Here is a 24,324-nt window from a genome sequence, read left to right on the forward strand (position 1 = left end):
AGGAAGATCTATCTTGACTTCTGAAAAGTGAAGACTGGATCATTGATTCGGATGTGTGTGAGAGAGAATTGGGTGAGGCTGCAAAGCAGCAAAGGTCAGGTATGCTGGTAGGGATTAGGGATACACAAATCTAAACATTATCACATAAAATTAATTGTTTTTAGAAGTTTCGACGATGTTTAAATTTTTAGCAGTAACATTTTCTTACCATTTTGTCGAAATTAGCCATGAGCTCGGATTTGCATTTAGTTCTTGAAAATTGGCGTCGAGCAAAACACAGAAAGGGTTAATTAAAAAGTTATGCACAAGAATTAAAAAAAAACAATGTCAAGAATGGGATTCGAACCCATGCCCTTTCGGACCAGTACCTGAAACTGGCGCCTTAGACCAACTCGGCCATCTTGACTTGTTGATGTGATTGCGATAGCAACCTTATTCATTTTAAGTCAGATGAACAGCAGGCACATACTGTAAAACATTTCGGCGAACTTGCTTCTCCTCATCCCCTGTACGGTTGTATGACCCAAGATCCTAGATTCCAGGAACACCAGTTACCACAGTCCACAAATCCATATTAAAGTATGATGGTATCTCAGTATATAATTAGTGAAAAAAATACCGAGCTCATAGCAATCTACTATATTTATTCATCAAAAGAATACAATTAGCACATGACAAATTGTTCAACACATTCTTCTGTACGCACAAATACACTATCTTCCATGCTCCACCCGCCCAACTCTGCTACCTAAGATCAAGAACACAAAGAATTGAACTTGTACATTGTTGTTACACAATATCTATTCCTGTCGTATAAATATAATTCATCTGCACAAGGGTCAGCGTCAGCTGATGTGTGTTATGATGTATCGGCCTTTCTCTAAGTCGTATATAATCTTTGTCTTGGGCTTCCTCCATTTTGACACATAAAAAACTCCACATAATAGAAATATCCCCACCACAGCAAACAATAGTCTATTGCTATGGGTGGATGTTACAGCAGCGTCTGATGGCTTTGAACTTGTATTTTGCATCAATGTGATGAAAGCTCCTAGGGCCCATTCAACCTGAATGTCTCCAACCTGGTTGGAATACTCAATCCTGATAAGGAGAATATTAAGTTAGCTAAGCATTGCTCAAGAGTAAATTGCACTGAGGAACATTCACATGTTCAATATGCTTGCCTCTTGTCATCCAGTGGTACGCCAAGGCTGTCATGTAATAGAGCCACAATGTATGCCGACGAGAAGCAATACCGTGAGAAATCTTCATCTGACCTATTAGGGTACTTTTCTCTAAGAGTGTATAAATCCTGGTTGCAAAATTGTTCTCCAGCAAGTGCAAAATCAGATAGTGATGAAGACTTCTTAAGTCCAAAGAACTGACAGAGAATGTACAAATGTACATGAGTTAGAAGTGTCAGAAGAAAAGGTTGAAATGAAAAAAGAGAAAAATAGACATGTAATGCACCTTTGAAGTAAAATAGAAATTTTCAGTTGCTAGGAAGTATCCTCGCAGCTCAGGTACGAAAGTAGATCCAAGTTGGCATTGTTGATACTGGCACTTCTCTGCATTCACAAGATACATGTGGCACTAATCTCTAAGCATCACAGTTGAGCTAAGAAACAGTTCAGCAAAATATTTGGAGTGCATAAGATTTGCAAAAGATATTAGCTTAATGCGTAAGTTAAGAACATCTAGCTTCAAGCGATTTTTAAGTCATTCTATGTGAGCTACTGAACAGAGAGTTTGCAGTTTCGAATATATTTTATTAGGCATGTATAGGCTTGTATATTGTGTATGTATACACTTGGCCCATATTGGGCGTGTAGGCCCATATTGGGCATGTACAACTTGTACTCCAAGCCATCCGGCATATATAATGAAAGGTCACCCCCCCATTAGGGTGTGCGGCGTTTCCCATCTCTCTCTACCTTTCTACATGGTATTTGAGATTTCTCGATCCTCTCGCTTCCGCCCCGGTTGCGCCCCTTGCGCCCGGGCTGCCCCTGCCCTAGGCGGCGCCGCCCCCCAACCCTTCCCCCACGCAGGGCCTTCCCCTGCTGTAATGGCCAGGGGTTACCCCCAGCCGATAGTTGACAACAGAGGGGAGAACTCGTTGGTTCCCTGCTCTGCGCTTGTTGGTTTGGAGGTGGTAGAGGAAAGTACTTGTATATTGATTGATCAAGAGATTACATGGTTGGGGATATATATATCCCGTACAGCAACTCTTTACCAACTAACCAAATCTCTATCCTATCCTGACTCCGACTCACGCTAACAAACCTGACAAACCGACTCTATCTCAATCTCTAACAACCTGAACCAAACCAGCTAATCAACCGGACTCGACTCGATCTAAAACCAACGAAGATACTTGACAACTAACCGGCCACATTCTTTGGACGCCTAACATAGTGTTTGCCCCACATAACATCTCTCCCCCCTCGAGCAACAGCTTGTCCTCAAGCTGAAATGAAGGATACCGCTCCTGGAACGACGACAGATCCTCCCATGAAGCTGAAGACGGAGGAAGACCCTCCCACTGAACCAAAATCTGACGAACGCCCCGATACAGTCGTGTCTTTAGCGCCTGAGAAGGGACAGGAACAATTGCACCATTATGGGTTGGTGGTAACGGGGGAGGAAGCTCTGGTGGCTGACCCACAAACTTCTTCAAGAGGCCAACATGGAATGCATTGTGCAGGCTGGAACCAGGGGGCAAAGCCAAGCGGAAGGCCACTGCATTGATCTTCTCAGTAATCTGATAAGGGCCAAAATAGCGCTGTCGTAGCTTTCCACGAGCAGATTCAGGCAGGGAGCCATGGGGGCAATTGTGAAGGCGAAGCCAAACCCAGTCGCCAACCTCGAACTGAATGGGACGGTGACTGCGATCATAGGTGGCCTTGGCAACGGCCTGAGCTTGTTCCAATCGCAAACGAACGTCTTCTATGAACGCGTCTCGTTCCTCCATGGTCTGGGCGACGGCTGCCACTCTGATATCCCCCGTGTCATAGGTGCGCAGCACCGGCGGGTCACGACCGTAAACCACACGAAAAGGTGTCTCCTTGAGAGCTGTATGGTACGCCGTATTGTAGACATATTCTGCCCAAGGTAGCCAACGAAGCCACTGACGCGGCCGGTCTCCAGTCAAGCAGCGCAGATACATACCAATAGCTTTGTTCACGGCCTCCGTCTGGCCATCCGTTTGAGGGTGGAAGGCTGAGCTCATGAGCAGCTTAGTTCCTGACGCAGCGAATAGAGCCTTCCAAAACGCAGATGTGAATACCGGATCTCGGTCAAAAACAATGGATGCTGGGATGCCATGGAGGCGAACTACTTCTGCAAAGAATACCCGGGCCACCGATTCTGCAGTGTATGGATGTCCAAGTGGAATGAAATGTGCGTATTTGGAGAATCGATCCACCACAGTGAGAATAACAAACTTGCCTCCAACCTTGGGTAGTGCCTCAACGAAATCCATGCTAACATCGTGCCATACAGCCGATGGAACTGGCAAGGGTTGAAGGAGGCCGGCCGGGTTCAGATGTTCAACTTTGTTCCTCTGACATACCGAACATGCACGAACATAATCCTGGACGATGGTGCTGGCATGTTCCACATGGAAATCCCGGCGAAGGCGATGAAGAGTACGCTGGATACCCTCGTGATTGTCATCATGAGCTGCTGCAAGAATTTCCGAGAGCAAGGGAAAAGACGTTGGCACAAACAGCTTGTTCTTGTAAGTAACCAAACCGTCCACGATGCTCCACTGGTCGCCCATCTCGCCGTTCTCTACCCGCGCATGCATCTGGCGCATAGACTCATCATTTGCTGCAGCTGCGCGAAACTCTGCCAGGAGATCGAAAGAAGGTGCTGACACCGCGTGAATAGTGGCTGTCTCGGCGTCGCGGCGTGAGAGCGCGTCGGCCATGACATTCATCCGGCCGGGCTTGTACTCCACTTTGAAATCAAACCCCAGGAGCTTGCTTACCCAGTGGTGCTGAGGGATTGTGGCGAGACGCTGATCGAGGATGAACTTCAGAGGTTGGTGATCGGTGCGAACGACGAACGCACGACCCCAAAGGTATGGCCGCCAGTGGCGCACTGCCTGTGCTAAACCAATGAGTTCACGCTCATAAGCTGCAAGTCCTCGGTGTCGGGGTGGAAGAGCACGACTGAAAAACGCAATCGCCCCGCTGTCTTGGTGTAGTACTGCGCCAATGCCAGACCCGGACGCGTCACACTCGACCGTGAAAGGTTTGTCGAAGTCTGGAAGCGCAAGTGCTGGGGCCGAGGTGAGAGCGCGCTGCAGCTCTTTGAATGCCACTTCTGCTGTAGAGGACCATTGGAAAGCCTCCTTCTTCAACAATGCCGTCAGTGGTGCCGCTATGGATCCAAAATCTCTGATAAAGCGGCGGTAGTACCCTGCTAAGCCCAGGAAGCCACGAAGTGCACGGACTGATGACGGCAGCGGCCAATCAAGAATGGCCTGGACCTTGCTGGTATCCATGGCAACGCCCTTTTCAGAGATCACATGTCCCAGATAAGCCACTGTTGGTTCACCAAACGAGCACTTAGAACGTTTCAGAAAGAGCTTGTGCTCGCGAAGCACTGACAGTACTGCTCGAATGTGGCTAAGGTGCTCTGCCCATGATGCACTGTAAATGAGTATATCATCGAAGAAGACGAGCACAAACTGTCGGAGGAATGGCCGGAGGACATCATTCATCAGAGCTTGAAAGGTTGCCGGCGCATTGGTGAGGCCGAAGGGCATGACAAGGAACTCATACAAGTCATCATGAGTCCTGAACGCTGTCTTTGCAATATCTGCTGGGTTCATGCGGACTTGGTGGTAACCTGAGCGGAGGTCCAATTTGGTGAAGAAGCGAGCACCAAACAACTCATCCAAAAGTTCCTCGACCACTGGAATTGGGAACTTATCCTTCATTGTTCGCTCGTTCAGTGCCCTGAAATCGACGCACAAGTGCCAACTGCCATCTGCTTTCCTGACCAGGAGGACTGGCGCTGAGAACGGTGATGAGCTGCGCCTGATCAAGCCTTGTTCTTCCATGGCGCGGCACTGACGCTCTAATTCATCTTTCTGTAGCTGAGGGTACCGGTAGGGTCGGACGGCCACCGGGGAAGTCCCGGGCAAGAGATGGATGGAGTGGTCACGGGCGCGCTTGGGTGGTAGACCGGTCGGGGTAGCGAAGACGTCGGCAAACTCGTCTAGGAGGACGTCGAGCAACTCGCGACCCTGCATCGCGCGTAGGTGGGCTCCAATCCGCTCCGGAACACCGCGCCATCTGACGCGCCGGTTGGAGCGCCACAGGGACATGGTTTGGCGGCCAAAGTCCCAGAGGATTGGACCTAACGTGGCCAACCAGTCAATTCCCAGCACCATGTCGTGTCCTCCGAGTGGCAGCACGTAAACGTCGGCGCGGAACGGCTCGGCGTCGATGGAGAACGCGGCGTCACGGAAGACGCCCGGGCAGCGGACGCGGTCACCGTTGGCGACCGTGACGGCTAGATCCGTGCGTGGGATGAAGCACAGACCAGTGTGGCGCGCTGCGGACTCGGACACAAAATTGTGGGTTGATCCGGAGTCCAGGAGGGCAATCACCGAGATTTGCCCCAGCTGAACGCGCACTTGCATGGTGTCGCGGGTGCAGACCCCAGCGATGGCATGCAGAGAGATGTGCGGCTGGTGGTGGTCGTCGTGATCAGCTGCATCCTCTTCCTCGTCTCTGCTAGCGACCTCCATAATGAAGAGGCGAGCACAGACGCGGTTGTGGCCCCGAACATACTTCTCATCACAGTTGAAGCATTGGCCATTGCGACGTCGTTCTTCAAGTTCTGATGGCGAGAGACGGCGCACTGTGCGGCCGGCGACCGTAACCGTGCCGGGGGTGGGTGTCGGCGTAATCGACGCCGGTGGTGTCGCCGACGAAGAGCCTTGTGCCGTAGATGCCGTGGCCGCCGCGGTCGGCAGGGACGGGCTCGGGAGGAGGCCGCGTGAAGACGCAAGACCAGAGCGTCCGGAACGCGGTGGCGGGGCCGTGATCTGTTCGCGGCGCTCGTAAGCGCGAGCGAGACTCATGGCAACCTCCAAGGAGTTCGGTCCCTGCAGCTGGACGTCGATGCTAAGGGGCTCGCCTAGCCCGGCGATGAAGAGTTGCACTTGTTGCGATTCCAGAAGAGGACCTGCGCGGGTGAGAAGCGCCAGGAACCGTTCCTGGTAGTCTGCAACAGATCCTGAGCGTCGGCATGCTGCTAACTCTCCGAGTGGATTGGATCTGATGGGAGGTCCAAATCGCATGTCCAGGAGGGTTGAGAATCGGCGCCAGGAGGGCACGCCTTCTTCTCGCTCCAGACGCATGTACCACTGCTGCGCCGCGCCTTGAAGATGGAGAGCGGCAAGCCAGACTTGTTCCTCCTCGAGCGTGCGCTGACCACGGAAATAGTGCTCGCAGCGGTTGAGGAAAGGCAGTGGGTCGCTGGTGCCATCAAAGGATGGGAACTCCAACTTGTGGAAGCGTGTATGGCCGAGAGGGCCTTCCTTGCGTTGATGGAGGAGCTCGGGACCTTGCGCATGCAGACTCATCTGTTTCTGCGTGTGCTCGATCCGGCCGAGACGATCTTCCAGCGAGGACAGAACGTCTAGCTTCTTGAGGAGAGCCGCCATCATCTCCCGGTGTTCCTTCTCAGCTTCAGCCAAGGACTCGGCTGAGGCCTTGACCTTGTCGTCGTCACCCATGGCGTAGGAAACCCTGGTCGTCTGATACCAATGTAATGGCCAGGGGTTACCCCCAGCCGATAGTTGACAACAGAGGGGAGAACTCGTTGGTTCCCTGCTCTGCGCTTGTTGGTTTGGAGGTGGTAGAGGAAAGTACTTGTATATTGATTGATCAAGAGATTACATGGTTGGGGATATATATATCCCGTACAGCAACTCTTTACCAACTAACCAAATCTCTATCCTATCCTGACTCCGACTCACGCTAACAAACCTGACAAACCGACTCTATCTCAATCTCTAACAACCTGAACCAAACCAGCTAATCAACCGGACTCGACTCGATCTAAAACCAACGAAGATACTTGACAACTAACCGGCCACATTCTTTGGACGCCTAACATAGTGTTTGCCCCACATAACACCTGCGTGTCCCCCGCGCTGGGATCCCCTCCCTGCGCGCCCCCCTTCCCTGGCTGTGCGCAGATCAGATTGATCTGCAGCACGCCTCCAGCCCTGCGCAGCGCCTTTCTTGCAGATCGTGCTGCGCCTCTTCACCGCCATGTCGACCAGCGCTGCGACCTCCTCCACCACGTCGAGCTCCTCCAACGCCTCCCTCGGCTCCGGCGATTCTACACCGCCCATCTTCATCCACCCGACGACCGCCGTCTGCGTGAAGACCCATGTTCCCTTCACGTTGGAGATGAACTCCAACTACATGAAGTGGGTCTCCTACTTCAAGGTGCTGTGCGGCAAGTTCGGCCTCCGTCCGCACATCGACGCCCTAGGCACCGCCTTCCCTGATGATCCACAGTGGGTCATCGCCGACTCTTGCGTCAAGAGTTGGCTCTTCGGCGACTCCGTCCTCGACCTCGCCCTCGCCGGTAATGATCAAACTGCCCGGCAACTTTGGGTCGCCATCGAGGAGATCTTCACCGCCAACCAGGAGCCGCGCGCCGTCCTCCTTCTTCTTGAGGAGTTCCACACCCTCCAGCAGGGCGACTCCACCATCTCGGAGTACTGTCAACGCATCAAGTTGAAGGCAGCTGAACTCCGCGCTGTCAGCAACCCCGTCGAGGGCCGTGCGCTCGTCCTCGCCATGCTCCGAGGGCTCAACCCTCGCTTCGCCAGCACCGTCGACGACATCACCAACTCCACCGTTCTTCCGACGTTCGCCCGCGCCCACGACATGCTCGTCCTCAAGGCGACTAGGCTGTCTCACGACGAGAAGAGCATCGCCAACACCGCCCTCCTCGCCTCCGCTGGTTCTGGTTGCACCAGTCCGGGCGGGTGCCGCTCCAGCACCACGGGCGCCCCCTCTGGAGGCTCCAGTAACGGCGCAGCACCTCCTCCCAAGACCGGCGGCGGCTCCGGCAACAGGAAGAAGGGCGGCGGCCCTCGCAGGGGCAACGGAGGCGGCAACGGTGGCTGCGGCCGCACCCAGCAGGCGTCCAACAGCGCCGCCCCCCAGCCCTACCGCCCCATGGGCCCCTGGATTTGCTACAATCTTTGGGCGCCACAGGGGCCCTCTCCGACCCAGCAGCAGGGTCCTGCGCCAGGCGCTTGGCGCCCTGGCCTCCTCGGCGCCGCTCCCCAGGCGCACACCGCCTTCGCTCCTGTTCAGGTGTCCTCGCCGACACCAACGTGGGACCAGGCGGGTCTCATCGCTGCCCTCAACCAGCTGGCGCTCCAGAACCAGTCTACCTGGGTCATGGACTCTGATGCTTCCTCCCACATGAGCACCACGGATGGTATACTCCTGTCCCGTCTTCCTCCTTCTGCTTCTTCCATTACCGTTGGCAACAGTCAGACTATTCCTATTACTTGTCGTGGCGAGTCAGTCCTTCCTACAGCAGCGTCTGTTTTTGCTCTTAGCAATGTTCTAGTTGTTCCATCCCTTGTGCGCAACCTTCTTTTTGTTCGTCAGTTCACTAGGGATAATAACTGTTCCATAGAATTTGACGTCTTGGGTTTTTCTGTGAAGGATATCCCGACCAGACGCGTGATGCTTCGCTGCAATAGTGCTGACGACCTCTACACCCTCTCCACCGCCCCACTAGCACCGCAAGCCCACCTCGCCATCTCCACCGACCTATGGCATCACCGTCTCGGCCACCCCGGCTCCTCCGCTATCGACATCCTTAGGAATAATAAGTCTATCCAGTGTAATAGGGTAGCAAACACTTTATGTCATTCGTGTCAGCTCGGGAAACATGTGCGTCTCCCATTTTCAGCTTCTAGTTCATCTACTTCGGTTCCGTTTGAGATTGTTCATTGTGATGTCTGGACATCCCCAGTTGCTAGTATTTCTGGTGCACAGTACTATCTTGTTCTCCTAGATGACTATACTCATTTTTGCTGGACTTACCCCCTTGTCCACAAATCTGAGGTTGCTGCTCATATTACTGCTTTCTGCAACTTTGTGCAAACACAATTCCAGCTTGTTGTTCGCTCCTTCCAGGCCGACAATGGCAAAGAGTTCGTAATTAATGCCCTCCTCACTCTTTTCGCTGCACGGGGCATTCACCTACGTCTCTCCTGTCCCTACACGTCGCCTCAAAATGGCAAGGCTAAACGTGTTCATCGCACTCTGAACAACATCATCCGGACCATGCTGATCCATGCGCACATGCCCCCTCCCTACTGGGCCGAGGGTCTCGCCACGGCAACCTATCTGCTCAATAGGCGCCCCTCCTCTGCTGTCCGCAATGCCATCCCCTTTTCATTGCTCTACAACACCACGCCTGACTACTCTCACCTGCGGGTATTTGGGTGTCTCTGCTACCCAAACATGACTGCCACGACTCGCCACAAGCTAGCTCCCCGCTCTTGCGTCTTTCTTGGTTACCCCTCTTCTCATAAAGGGTACCGGTGTCTCGACATGTCCACTAAGCGCGTTGTCATCTCTCACCCAGGATGCCTTCAAGCGACCTAGACTTTCTTCTTGCAGGTTCTGCCGCGCCAATGCACTGCACTGCAGCCGCGGCGCCTACAGCGGTCGCTCCACCTTCTCTTGGTGTTGAGCAGCCGCGTCCTTCCCGAGCTCATCTGGAGGAGCTCCCTGATGACCCCGCCATCCTGATGCGCGGCCCTGTCATCATCCCACCTGCCCGTCGCCAGGCTCAGGCGGCAGCTCCGGCGTCTTCACCTTCCGCGGCTGCCCCTACTGTGGTTGTGCCTGCCGCGGTACGACCTGAGGCCGCCTCTCTTCCGACGCGACCACCTGCCGCCTTCGGTCGCGTCTACAGCAGGAGGGCCTGCGTGGACCCTCCCGGGCTGCTTCTTCCTCCCGTCGCCGCGGCACCGCCTCCTCCAGTGCCACCGCCGGCTCCTAGCCGTCCTGTGACGCGGTCCCAGACCGGCTCACTAAAGCCGGTCGATCGCTTCGGCTTCTGTGCTCCTTCGGCTCACGTCGCGGCTACTTTGACGATCTCCCCAATCCCGGGGAATTACAGGAGCGCCCTTGCCGACCCATAGTGGCGGGCGGCCATGGCAGACAAGTACCAGGCCCTGATCGACAACGACACATGGCGCCTTGTACCCCGACCTCCAGGTGCCAATGTTGTGACGGGCAAGTGGATTTATAAGCATAAATTCCACTCCGACGGCACCCTCGCCCATCACAAGGCCCGCTGGTTGGTCCGCGGCTTCACTCAGCGCCACGACATCGACTACGACGAGACGTTCAGTTCGGTTGTCAAACCGGCCACCATTCGTGTCGTCCTCAGCATCGCCGCCTCCCGCAGCTGGCCCATTCATCAGCTTGACGTGAAGAATGCATTTCTTCATGGTCACCTGGAGGAGACCGTCTACTGTCAGCAGCCGCCCGGCTTCGTCGACCCTGCTCACCCTGACTATGTCTGTCTCCTGCAGCGCTCCCTGTACGGCCTCAAGCAGGCTCCACGGGCTTGGTACCAGCAGTTCGCCACTTACCTCCGTCAGCTTGGCTTCTCCGCTTCGTCCTCCGACACCTTCCTCTTTGTCCTACAAGAGGGGGGGCGCCACGGCGTATCTGCTCCTGTACGTCGACGACATCGTCCTGACAACGTCGACTCCAGCACTTCTTCGCCGTATCACGGAGCGACTACACTCCGAGTTCGCCATGACGGATTTGGGCGATCTTCATCACTTCCTCGGCATCTCCGTCACGTGTTCGTCTGAGGGGTTGTTCCTCTCCCAGCGCCAGTACGCACTGGATCTTCTACAGCGTGCTGGCATGGCCGAGTGTCACTCGACGTCGACACCTGTTGATGCTCGTGCCAAGCTGTCCGCTTCGGAGGGGACTCCTGTTGCCGATCCTACCGAGTACCGGTGTCTCGCAGGAGCTCTCCAATACCTCACCCTGACCTGCCCAGACTTGGCGTACGCGGTTCAGCAGGTCTGCTTGTTCATGCACGACCCTCGGGAGACTAACCTCGCGCTGATCAAGCGCATCCTTCGCTACGTGAAGGGCTCTCTGTCGGCCGGCCTCCACATCGGCACTGGGCCCGTCGACAAGTTGATCGCCTACTCCGACGCAGACTGGGCTGGTTGTCCAGACTCCCGCCGCTCCACATCAGGTTTCTGTGTCTTCCTCGGAGACAACCTGGTGTCCTGGTCGTCCAAGCGGCAGACCACGGTTTCCCAGTCCAGTGCGGAGGCCGAGTATCGGGCTGTTGCTCATGTTGTTGCTGAGTGTTGTTGGCTTCGTCAGCTTCTACAGGAACTGCATGTTCCTCTGCGGGTCGCCACTGTCGTCTACTGCAACAACGTCAGCGCTGTCTACATGACAGCCAACCCAGTCCATCACCGCCGTACCAAGCACATTGAGATCGACATCCACTTCGTCCGCGAGAAGGTGGCCTTGGGCGAAGTCCGTGTTCTTCATGTGCCGTCACAGTATCAGTTTGCTGATATCATGACGAAGGGGTTACCTGTTCAGCTGTTTCAGGATTTCAGGTCCAGTCTTTGCGTTCGCTCTCCTGACGCTTCGACTGCGGGCGGGTATTAGGCATGTATAGGCTTGTATATTGTGTATGTATACACTTGGCCCATATTGGGCGTGTAGACCCGTATTGGGCATGTCCAACTTGTACTCCAAGCCATCCGGCCTATATAATGAAAGGTCAACCCCCCCCCCCCTGATTAGGGTGTGCGGTGTTTCCCATCTCTCTCTACCTTTCTACATATTTCTTACCTTTTCCTTTTTGCAGTAAAAGCAGGGAACTGGATTTGCATTCTGTAAAGTTTCCGTTTCCACTATCAACATATTGGTTCTCTAGTGTTGATCTTGAAGCACCACTTGGCCTCACCATTACTTCTTCATTGTGTGAATATCCTCTAGGAGCACAAGGATCAACAAGTGTACTATTTTTGGAAGATCCTGCAATTACACGAGTGATGAACTTGAAGAGATACTTCAATTGGTGTTTAATGCTTAGTAGCTCTTTAGACTGTATAGTGCAATTACAGAAAACTGAATCTATTAATCCTTTCTTGTTTCCTACACATCTTACACTCTGCTTAGTTACTAGGCACATAATAAGCTAGTGGAACAAGGAATATAACTGCTTCAGAAACATATGATCAAGTGCTCACCCTCACTAAACTGCAAAAATGACTATTTTGAACAATGGTGCAAGCATACTTGTACATGCATAGCATACTGGAATAGTTGCAGTAGGTGTTACTCGCTGGCATTCTGTTGATTAAGTAGGCAAGTAGCGCCTAGTGTCGTGAATGATTTCTCCTCTCAGAGTACCCATTTTCAGAGACTTAGTTTTCCCTTCAACATCAGGTACTCAATTCCTTATTGTCATTGCAAGCATGGTTTTTTGAGGCATCGCCTAGGCATACAGGCATGTCCCCGACACCACAGGACGCCACCAATGCTTTAAAACCCATGATTGCAAGGGTGTAGACTGGTTATATTCTTGCACGAATAGAATACAAAAAAGTTGAAATCCAGATAAATACCTCTTGACCTCAGTACTTCATGTAACGAGTCTTGAGCTGCATTCTGTGGAGGTAAATCATTTGATCAGCAGGTTAATCTATTGTATGATTCACAAGATTATACAAAACAGAAGAATCAGTCTATATAAATAACTCACTTGACCAAAGTTTAAAAAGCTGTTGGTATAGAGAGTGTATGTTGTTTCACCAAAAGTAAAATTATTTGACAGTTCGGGAGGAAGTACTTCATCAGAAGCAAAGGTCAGCTGAAACAAAACAGCAACAGTTATTTTGGTAAAAAAAACATATTTTTGGAATATGACCATAAAAACAAGCTATTATGTGTATTGAATCAAGAAACTACAAACAAATTTGGCCATCCTATATTACAGAAGCCATTTATACAGCATACAGAAATCAAGATTTCAGGTAAGTGGATCCTTTTGAATTGTACTATACTGTTAAGAACTCATTAGCATGCACTGGATTTAAACAAGATACAAGTTCCGGGAGCAAAGAATCACAAAAACTGTATATGCACTCATCGCTGAACCTGAGCTGAAGCGCCCCCAAGTTCAATTATTCCAACGGTTTTGTTAGGATCCCCTCCAAGTCTGCCAAGAGCATAATTTGCCGCAACCCAAGCATAGACACCTTCATCAGAGCCTGTAGACAAGGTACCGGCAAGTGCAAGCATATAAGTTGAAAGTATTTCAGCTAATGGCATAAAGGGCACTCATATATAATGACTTTTTGGGCTTACTAATTCCAACTGTTTGCACTGTTTCAGTTAAAAAAAAAACTGTGTGCACTGTTTTACATCGTTGCTTCGCACTATTTTGATTTGATTTGTTGATGTTCTGTTAATCAAGCAACAGAAAATTTATCTGGTAATCCCAAAGGAACCTATCTCAGAACTGAATATAAATATAGAAATAGTGAATGTACTCGCAGCTCAGCGCTTGTTATAAAGGCATCCGGAGCAAGCTGCATATCCACATATTTAGCATTTCCAATTCATCGCACTAGTCATCATTTCATTCAAACACCCAGTCCCCTATCCACAGACCACAATGCAATCAACTGCTGACTCCGGAAGAAAATGGCAATGGCAAGGGGCAGCACTACCTGGGATCACCTTGGCCCACGCGTCCTCGAACCGGAATCCAGCGGCCCGGAGCACGTCCCTGCAGGACGCCAGGATCGCCTCCCGGGCGCGGTCCTCGAGCAGACGCAGCCCGGCGGTGGCCATCAACCGCACCTCCGCCTCTGCAGCGGCGCCCCCCGCGCTGCCAACCTTCTCCCTCGCGAATTCTATGAGCGGCCATAGCGACTCCCCGGCCCGCGCCGGGTCGGCTGCGAAGGACGAGAGGCCCGGGGAGACGCGCATCACGGCAGAGCGCGCCAGATCCGGGCGGCCGTCGGCCCCCGCGGCGAAGACGTGTGCCCGGGTGCCCGTGCTGCCTCCGTCTATGATGACGGAGAAGCGCGCGGGGGCGGGGGCGCGGCGCCGCGGCGGGGCGACGGCGTGGACGAGCGCGGAGACGAGGAGGGCGAGGAGCGCGGTGCCGAGGCAGAGGCCGCAGAGCCTGCGGCGGCGGCGGGGGCGCGGCGAGGGGGGTTTTGTGGTGGGGTCGGGCATGGTGGTGAGCGACCAGGACCCCCGGCCGCCGCCGACGCCGCCGCCCGCCGTGATTCCTCGACGGCGAGAGAGGTGACGACGTCGAGCTTTTATTTTATTTTTTATATAATATTTTACATGGTTTTTAAAAATGCCGGGGAGGAGCGCTTTTATAGTACGGGTTGGCGCTTGGAAGGCGGAGACGAAGGCGCCTCCGTCAACGCTCCATGAAGACGTACTTGTCAAGTTCTCATTTCCATGACTTCCTTGCCTGTGACTTCACACAAGTTTTTTTTTTAAAAAAAAAGGCTTAGTGCAGTGCTGTTCTTTTTGCAAGAAAGAGAAAACTTTATTGGTTTACTCGGAGAGACGGATATAATCCTTGGTAAACAATTTCTCTACACAGCGCGCGGGAATCTACGTAGCCCAAACTAAGGAGCGTGCAGGTACAAAATAATGAATTCTTGACAGCTTCTATGCAAAAGAACAAAGAATTCGAACACATTGGATCACCGGCCTAAGAAACGTTTTGACAGGCATCTTAATTTGATCTATAGTCTGAGCTCCAAGTCCAGCTCCTCGACTTCGCCGCCGTTGTCGTCGTCGGAGTCGACGAGGTCCACGAACGGGACTTGGGCCGCCGGTACTGCCGTCTCGGCAGGCTGCTGCTGCGTTCGACGACGGCGACCCTGCCGCTGCTGGTGGTACGCCGACGACGAGCTCTGCAGGTCAGACGACCGGGCAAACACAGTTACATGCATTGTTGTCAATCTGCTCTAAAATTCTTTTGATCCAGAAAACTTATCACTGTAAAATGACTCGACCAATACGAAACGAAAGCGATATTGTTACCTCTGATGACGCGGCCTGTCCCGTGGCAGGAGGTGCGGTGACGGCGCTCTGGATCTGATCGGCCTGACGGCGGCCGTTCTGAAGCGACGGCGAAGGATGGCCGCTGGAGGCGAACAGCCTGCTGACGCACACACACAGCGATGATCGTTACGTTTAGAATGAGTGTCAGGCAAGGCAGCTCTTCGGCGTCTGCTAGTGCTTTCTCATCTACACGCGCAGGAGTGTACGTTGGGTAATTATCTAGCGGTTAATCGTCGAAGGCGACCAGGTAAGTAAGTGTAATTACTGCGCGTAATTCTCCGGCGCAGGAGTGTACGGAGCACTTGCCTGGTCAGGGATTCGTAGTGCTGCGCGGCGACGTAGTACGGGGTGAAACATCCCCTCGGCAGTTGCAGCTGAAGGGCTCCGTTCCCGACCTGCAGAGATCAGAATCATGGCGACCGAGCGAGTCTCCGTCACGGCTGGTGATGATGGTTCGAGAATTGCTCGCAATGAGCGAAACTACTTGGCGCGCGTGCATTATGGATGGGTGGCACACCGTTGCGAGGGAGGCCCCGTGCACGACCAGAGCGGCGGGAGGCGGCGGCGCCAGCGCCGGCGGCGGCGCCAGCTGGGGCGGCGCGGCGTAGCAGCGCTCGGCCGCCTCCAGCGCCACCCTGATCCGCTCCAGCTCCGCCACGCCCAGCCCGCGCCGCGGCTCCCGCCTCATCGCCGCGGCCTCCGGGGAGGCGGCGGCCTTCCGCTTCCTCCCGGCCTCCCTGCTCCCGCCGCCGCTCACCATGATCGCCGCCGCTCGCCACCCATCTGCCGTCCCCTCCACGCACGCGCGCGCGTCGCTATATAAGCGAGCGGCGCGGCGGGCGGGCGGGCGGGCGATCGACGCCGTTCTCTCGATCGGGAAACTGAGCTGTATCTCAGCATTGACGCGCGCCTGGGGCGATCTGCTGACGCGCATGAATTCGAGATACGCCCCCAACGTAAATTCCTTCCTCTTCTTGCTCCCGGATTCCCGATGGGGTAAGTGTGGTGGATGCTGCTGGGATTATTCGAACCGTCCATTACTGGCGCGATCTCCATGCATGGGAACAAATCCAGGCTCCAGCTAGCGCTCGCGCATATGGGATCGCCATCCTGTTCGTGTTTTAATTTGCCAGCAACTTTCGAAAGATCCACTGCGTAATTGGATAAGATTTATGGGCCGTTACTCGTTGCAAATCTTGCCAGATTTGCAAATATTTGCCCACCGTCAAGACTTCCGCCAGAGCTTCGTACTAGCCTTTCTGCATCAACGTTAGAGTCTGTTTGAATCGGCCCAAAATACCGACTAAAATCATTGTTTGTTCCTGTGTCTATCTAAAGTTCTAAACACCTATAGCGAGAGAGACGGAATCTACATAATTGTTGCTAAAAACTGTATGGGAAAAAAGATGTTTACTCCTCGTGCGATTGATATCTACCACTCATATTTTTAAGATAAAAATCTAGTTTGCACCCTCAAACTATCATAAAAATTCGAGTTTCAAACTTCAATTACAAAACCGGATTACAGAGGTTATCCAACTGACAAAACCGGGCAAGTTTGATTCTTAAGGTGGTTTCAAAGATGTGTTTTCCATTTTGTTAAAATTATAAATAATAAAATTAAAACTAAAAACTCGTAAGTGATTTATTTTAAATTAAAAAATATGAAATTAGTACCAAATTTTTTCTAAAAATATAATCTATTTGTTTATAATTTTTTCATGTTCCTAGTATTTATTTGTTTATAATTATGTATATTAATTTTTTTAAAAAATAATATTCAAATATATCAATAATAGATAGGTTATATTTTTTTAAAAAATATTATACCCATTTCATATTTTCTAATTTTCTTTTAAAAATAATTTTGATTTTAAAATCCAATTGGAATTTTCTAATATAAAACCAACATGAAACCAACCTAAGAGTCAAACTTATCCTATTTCAACAGTTGAATGGCCTTCCTTTATTTGGTTTGTTAGTTGAATGTTGAAAATCGGATTTTTGTTTTCTGTTTTTTTAACTAACAATTTGGTAACCTTTTTTTCCTACCTAATGTTAGTATTTGGGGACTTCCCCCCTATTTTTTTACAAGTCATTAAGTAAACTTTTTTCCTAACTAATGTTGGTGTTTGGGGACTTTTTTCCCTATGCTAGGCAAAAACTTTACAAGTCATCAGGTAAAATCGAAAACAAAAGATTAGGAACCGTAGCTACCCACAGGTAAAATAATTGCGCGGATGGGATTGAGTCTATTTTGAGAAGAAAGAATTGTTGCACTATCTTGGAGGTGTGTAGCTAAGGTACCACCATTTTTGTGTTTCAAGTTATAGGTTGTTTATATGGATGCCTAAGAATTTCGGAGACTCCTAGACACTATTATAAAAAAATGATTTACCACGGCCTTTTTTAAACACCTTCGGGGCGGGTAGGAATTTCAATCGCCTTGGTTAATGCCAGTTATTAACTGAGGCGGTCGTTTTCTATTAACCAAGATGGTAAAAAAATTGCCTCGCAAAATCAATTTACATAAGCGGTTAAAATAACCGCCTCCTAAAATCTATTAACTGAGACGAGCATTATGAGAGGCCCGCCTGGGAAAGTAGGGTCATTTTTTTAGGCGGGCCTCTTAAGGAACCCGCCTTCATTAATGTGGCCAAGCCTACTTCGATTTAAAATATCTCATCTCAGCCCAATTAGTTGCTCCGACTATAGATAGAAAACTCTAGGGTTTCACTCACACATCCTCTCCTCCACCCCTCACCCTCTCTCTCGCGCGCACCCCCCCCCCCCTCTCTCTCACACACACTGGCTCGGCACCTTCGACGCTGTGGAGGCCGTCGCGCGTACGCCCGACGTTGCCATGCTCACGCTCCGCGGGGCCTGTGGCGGCGCCGCCACTGCCTCAACTTCGCGGACTCAACGTGGCTGCTCGACGTGATGGCGCACCCAGCGCTTCGGGGCATCGAGGGCAACATCCTCATGGGTTTTCCTTTTTATTTTATATTTGATTTACCGGACCAGATATCCAATCCAACCGTCTTGAAAAAGATCATATTTATCATGACCTTTGCTCCAAGGTGATTGCGATGCCAGCTTCGGTAAATCACTTTTGCCCGCCTCGGTAAAGGTTATTGTAGCAGTGAGAGATATAAGTAACCAAAACATCCATTCACCTGATGTCATGCATGAGATGTGCTCTATCTATTTAGGCCTAGTTGTGCACATTCACGTCCATTACATATTGTTTCTATGACAGACCTAGTTGTTTCCTTGTTCTTTTGAATTATGAGTATGGTTGAGCTAAATTTATGGTCAGCATTACCCTGTGTTGTGCATAGTCAGTTATGGAAGTAGCTAAACTGAGGTGGCTCTAATAGCACTCAGCAATTTCCTACGGGAGCCAATTTAGGTTTGGGTTAAAAAATCTCCTCCACTGTTCCACACCAAAACGCGTCTAAGGTCCAGCCCAAGTTGTTGGCCATCTCACACGGACTATGATACTGCTGTGTAAGGATAGGGTTGCTGCATGAGAATTAAGGTTTTCTTCCTAGCAAAATGCCCGGGCCTGTCTTACCGTACAGGTCGAGTTTTTTTTTCAAACCGATCAACTTGGCCATATGCGTTCATGCGTGCTGACGCCAAATTATACTACAGTCCCCTGATCCCTCTGTTTCGTAATATTTGACGCCTAGGATATGATATGGACCAACAATTAACTTTTCTAAATGTATATATTTAAAACCTAGGAGAACATTTAATAATTGCCATACAAAATCAAGGTATTAGGTGTTGAGAATTCACCTAGAAACATCGGAAGCACGGGGCACACCCATGTGCGTCCGTATGCCCGTATGATTGATTGGAATTTAGTTTAATTTTTTTTACCGCTTGTATGAGGTGTGTGCCTGTGTCCGTTGTTTAAGAAATGGTCCTATAACTTTGATCTCTCTATGCAATACTCTCATTGTCCTCAAATATAAGGCATTCCAACATTTTTGAATAGTCAAAATTTTTCAAATTTGACCAAATTTTTAGAGAGAATCATAAAAATTTATGCCACCAAACATATATATTATAAAAATATATTTAATGGAGAGTCTAATGGCACATATTTGATATCATAAATATTATTGATTTATTATATAAATTTTGTCAAACTTTAAAACTTTGACACTCCAAGAATGTTGGAATGCCTTATATTTCAGGACGTAGGGAGTAGGTCATTAACACATAAAATCGGACCCATGTGTCAGTGACCGGAGCTAAAGTTAGGAAAGACTCGCCCGTTGTTCGATTGTACTTTAACTGTCACCTCTTAGATTAAGAATGATTAATAGATACATTTTCCATTCTCCTAAACATGATTAAATAACCTATGTGTGGCACGGCTGGCGCATATATAAAACTTAGATGAGAAAGGTAGGCAAGATAAGCAAGCAAATATTGTATATTATGAAGTGTGCCGTGAGTCCACGAGCGATGACGTGTACGGTTTCATTTATATTGTGCAGCTAGGCTAGGTGATGGATGATCTAAGCTAATGCTTCTGGATGACAGGTGTTCATTCCAAACCCCATCTTGCAGCCTGTTTCTGTTAGCACCGTAGCTGCCATCCGTATGGCCATCACGGAGTTCGATCAACTGACCCTGCCACGTAGCATACTGAATAATGAGTCATCCTTTCTGCACTTTTCTTTTCCCTCTACTACTGAAAGGGTCTTTGCCTTTGCCATGGCCCCAGAGTTTACACAGGAAAAAGAAACACTTTCCAAATATCTATCTGAATCTCTGCACACCTCTGAACATGCTGAATTTTAGACCGGCCTCTGCTGAACATGTCCAATGGCCTCTCCTCCGGTGGCTTGTTCAGAAGCAGACGACTATCTGAGATTGCACGGCCACGTGCCCCCAGCTCCCAAGAGTCCAACCTTCCATCCTCCCCCTTCCCTGCAACCACCGGCCTCGATAAAATCCGGCAACGAAAATGGCGGCGCCCGCACCAGTCTACCACCACTGCAAGTCCACGACTCCACAGCGGAGAACGCACGGCCTCCCCATACGCAGGGCAGGGCCAAGATGGAGGCCGGAGAAGCAGCAGGCGCCCTGCTCTTCGTCTTCGCCGTCGCGGCCGCCGTAGCAGCCGCCGTCGCCACCGGCGCTGTCAACTTCACCTATCCGGCCACAGGTAAGCCTCCATCCAACTCGATGACCTTGCTCGCTTTGCTCATTGCTTACCGCCGGAGCATGTTTGTCCTCGGTTCCCCAAGTCGGCTCCGCCGGGCCGCCACCCTCCTCCCCCGGTGGCGGGCAGTGGGGCGCGTGGCTCGAGGCGTGGGCGTGGGTGCGATCCAGCGCGGTGGCGCCGGCGCTGCAGGCGGCGGTGTGGGCGTGCATGGTGATGTCGGTGATGCTGGTGGTGGAGGCCACCTACAACTGCGCCGTCAGCATCGGCGTCAAGCTCCTGGGATGGAAGCCCGAGCACCGGTTCAAGTGGGAGCCCCTCGCCGGCGACGGCGAAGAGGAGAAGGGGGATGCTTCTGCTGCTGCTTACCCCATGGTCATGGTCCAGATGGAACCGGATCCGCTGCAGTTACCTCCCCTGCAGTTGGGTCACTGCCACGTGGGCCCCACTCGTGCAGGCCCCACACGCAGTGACTCAACTGCACGGCGGCCAACTGCAGCGGAGCCTCGTCCGGTCCAGATACCCATGTACAATGAACTCGAGGTGAATTCCGTACATCTGATTTTTACAGAGGAATTTGAGAGGATTCGAATTTGAAAGGGGGGAAATGTCATTTTTTTTGTTCTTGGAGCTAATTTCTGCTTTCTGAGCTTTTGAGCTTGGTGTGCAGGTGTACAAGCTGTCGATTGGAGCAGCGTGCGAGCTCAAGTGGCCAAAAGAGAGGTTGATAGTTCAAGTGCTAGATGATTCCACAGATCCCTCCATCAAGGTAGCTATCCAAATTAATAGGACAGAGAAGTTGTCATTCTCAATCCAATTCATCCTTATTCCTTTGACGTGCGAACGGGTCTCTAGCTGACTTGGTTAGACATTGGTTTGTGAAACAATCCTAGAAGACTTTCTGTGCATTTGTTTCAGAAAATAAAATTGACAATGACTTATGCGGTGCTCCAGAATTTGGTTGAGAAGGAATGTGAAAGTTGGGCAAGCAAAGGAGTAAACGTCAAGTACGCCACCAGGATTGATCACAAAGGGTTCAAAGCAGGAGCCTTGAAGAAGGGAATGGAGTGGGACTATGCCAAGCAATGCGAATATATTGCCTTATTTGATGCTGATTACCAGCCAGAACCAGATTTTCTCCTCAGAACTGTCCCGTTCCTCATGCACAATTCGAATGTTGCCCTAGTTCAAGCTCGGTGGGTTTTCGGTAAGACCTCATCTTCTGTTTCCTTTCTGAAACCGAATACCTCGCCAGTCATCATTTCAGTGTTACAGTTTACTTGTCACAGGTCACAGCTAGTGCCAATGAAATTTATTATAAATCCTTAAAGGACAGAATTGATCCAAATGGTTGTGGGGTAGTTGAAAATACATGTTGCAGTATTGACTTCTTTGTCATCACGCGTTTTATTATTCTGATCTGTCCAATTTTTAATTGACAGAATTTTACAGTGAATGACAGAGCAAGTCTTTTGACAAGGATACAGAAGACGTTCCTGGATTACCACTTCAAAGTTGAGCAGGAAGCAGGATCAGCAACATTTGCCTTCTTTAGTTTCAATGGTACAGCATTTGACACAAAAGAAACTTTCAGTAAAACAAGTAATAATAACAAAATTATGCAATATGTTTATAGACATACAAACTTCTAATAGACATATGCTTTCCTCCTAGGAACTGCTGGTGTATGGCGTAGGCATGCTATCGATGACGCAGGAGGTTGGAAGGACCGGACTACGGTTGAAGACATGGACTTGGCTGTCCGAGCGACCTTGAAGGGTTGAAAATTTATATATGTAGGGGATGTTAGAGTAAGAAAGCCAAATCCTACAACGTCTCTGTTTGTCTGAAATTATACAATAGCAGCCCTGCTTTCAGTAATCAAAGGTAGTACTACTTATCTGATGGAAAACATCTCTTAGGTAAAGAGTGAGCTTCCATCCACTTACCAAGCATACTGCCGGCAGCAGTTTCGGTGGGCCTGTGGCAGCGCAAACTTGTTCCGGAAGATGACATGGGAGGTCCTGGTCGCAAAGGTATTGTACATTACCTCTGGCTCATTCCTATTTGGGAACGAAAGCACTAAGAAAACTCTAACAAGCTAACCGCCATTGTTGCTCATTCAGCAAGTGTCACCCTTGAAGAAGTTCTACAAGATTTATAGCTTCTTTCTGGTGCGGAGAGTCGTTGCCCCCACTGTCGCCTTTCTTCTCTACAACATTATCATCCCTGTGTCCGTCATTATCCCAGAAGTCTTCCTACCAGTCTGGGGTGTCGCCTACATACCTACAGCACTCACCGTCGTCACCGCCATAAGAAATCCAGAGTTGGTCCCCCATTACCTGCATTACAGCTCTGGTATGCTGGTAATTCCTTCTTCCGTGGATATTTAAGTTTTAACTGCCATATATTGTACCTTTCTCTGCAGAAATCTGCATATCATGCCGTTGTGGATTTTATTCGAGAGCATCATGTCCTTGCATCGCATAAAAGCTGCAGTAGCCGGCCTGCTCGAACTCCCAGAATTTAACCAATGGATTGTGACGCAGAAAGTAGGGAACAATGGTGCTGACCAGAACTGTGAGGTTCCTTTACTTCAGAAAGCCAGAAAAGGGTTAAGAAACAGGTAGGTCCCTGCTCAGAAATGAGAAGCAGTTCTGTTCCTGTTTTTTCAGGGAACATCATGTTTTTTAAACAAATGAACTGGTGTAAATAGTAACTGAATATGTTATAAAAGTTAACATGTGTGTTTGTTGCAGAGTAAACGTACCTGAAATTGGATTCTCAGTGTTCCTGTTCACCTGTGCTTCCTACAACCTTGTCTTCCATGGAGAGACCAGCTACTTCACAAATCTCTATCTGCAAGGATTAGCCTTTTTTCTTTTTGGGCTCAACTTCATTGGCACTTCTTGTTGCTGCTTATAAGCAATCAATTTAATTGCTTCTGTTTTTTCTTTCTGCTCTGTGTGATCTGTTATTCAAATTTATTCAGGAAACACTTGAGGTGTTGTCAGGTTACCTCAGGAATGGTGCTGATTTGTGCTCTGTACAGTCACAGCAATAGATGTATACAATAGACACATTCAAGTTAATAAAGACTACACTTGAGTACATCTGTATGCGAAATCCTGATCGAGCATCAAAGCATGACTTAAGATATGTACATTAGTGGGATGCAAATCCATGTACCAGTAAAATGCCATGTCCTGTTGGTACAATATACTGCTGTCAGATGTTTTTACATGTGTGAATTCTGATCAGTTTAAAAACCAGGACTGCTACACCTCACCCGGGTGTTTTTCTCCTCTTCCAAGTTCCATGTCCAAATGTTCATGCCTCTGCATCTGCTCTTCCTCGAGCGATGGTGACATCCTCCGTTTAAGTTAGGGTCGGGATGTGTTTGAATGGGCTGGAGTTAAGGGCTAAACTTTAGCACCTATTAGCACTCATACCTTTACTGAAGTATTTAAATCTTCTTTAAAGTTTAGTCCACTCCATTAGCACTTCCATTTGGATGAGCTGGTGATAAATTTTTGCACTTTTGAACATTATCACGTGGATCCAAACACTAAGGGAGTGTTTTGAGCTTCAAGGGTTTGAGATGGTAGGAGGGCAAGGGTGGAATCAGTGGTAGGGAGACAAGAAAGAAGGGTTAGCAAGGGGGCAAGGCTGTTGCACTGCACTTCTACCACTCGATCTTTCACGTACACTAAGTGCAGTCTCGTTTGGAATACACGAATCGTACAAGAAATCTCATACAGATGTAGTAATAAAAGATGAACCCACTCATCAACCGTGCTTACGTATTAACGTATACTATGTCGGTATATACACCACTGAAGCTAGCGCGGCGCCAGTACATGTAGCATCTGCGCCACAGCACAGTTATTAATATTCTTGCCTGATCCGACGGGAACTGGCCGCCGGCGAATGTCTGGCCGAAGGCCCATCCGGCGGGCGCGACGTTGTAGG

General features: G+C 50.1%; 1 protein-coding gene, 1 non-coding gene and 1 pseudogene across 2 annotated transcripts; 1 reads left to right on the forward strand and 2 right to left on the reverse strand.

Annotated features, from left to right (window-relative positions):
- Positions 1 to 325: 325 nt before the first annotated feature.
- On the reverse strand, positions 326 to 406 carry TRNAL-CAG. The gene has a single exon. It is a non-coding gene; the product is annotated as a tRNA-Leu (tRNA).
- A 208-nt stretch (positions 407 to 614) lies between these two features.
- LOC120689802 (probable apyrase 6) lies at positions 615 to 14,428 on the reverse strand. Its single transcript, XM_039972209.1, has 8 exons — positions 13,802 to 14,428; positions 13,227 to 13,339; positions 12,832 to 12,939; positions 12,695 to 12,737; positions 11,916 to 12,101; positions 1,471 to 1,568; positions 1,185 to 1,381; positions 615 to 1,101 (listed from the first exon to the last, which is right to left on the reverse strand). The coding sequence occupies exons 1-8, from the start codon at positions 14,313 to 14,315 to the stop codon at positions 846 to 848; spliced, it is 1,515 nt and encodes a 504-aa protein (XP_039828143.1). The 5' UTR covers positions 14,316 to 14,428; the 3' UTR covers positions 615 to 845.
- A 5,477-nt stretch (positions 14,429 to 19,905) lies between these two features.
- LOC120692479 lies at positions 19,906 to 23,465 on the forward strand (annotated as a pseudogene).
- Positions 23,466 to 24,324: the final 859 nt, after the last annotated feature.

Source organism: Panicum virgatum, chromosome 9N (assembly GCF_016808335.1).
Source record: "Panicum virgatum strain AP13 chromosome 9N, P.virgatum_v5, whole genome shotgun sequence".
Taxonomy (NCBI): domain Eukaryota; kingdom Viridiplantae; phylum Streptophyta; class Magnoliopsida; order Poales; family Poaceae; genus Panicum; species Panicum virgatum.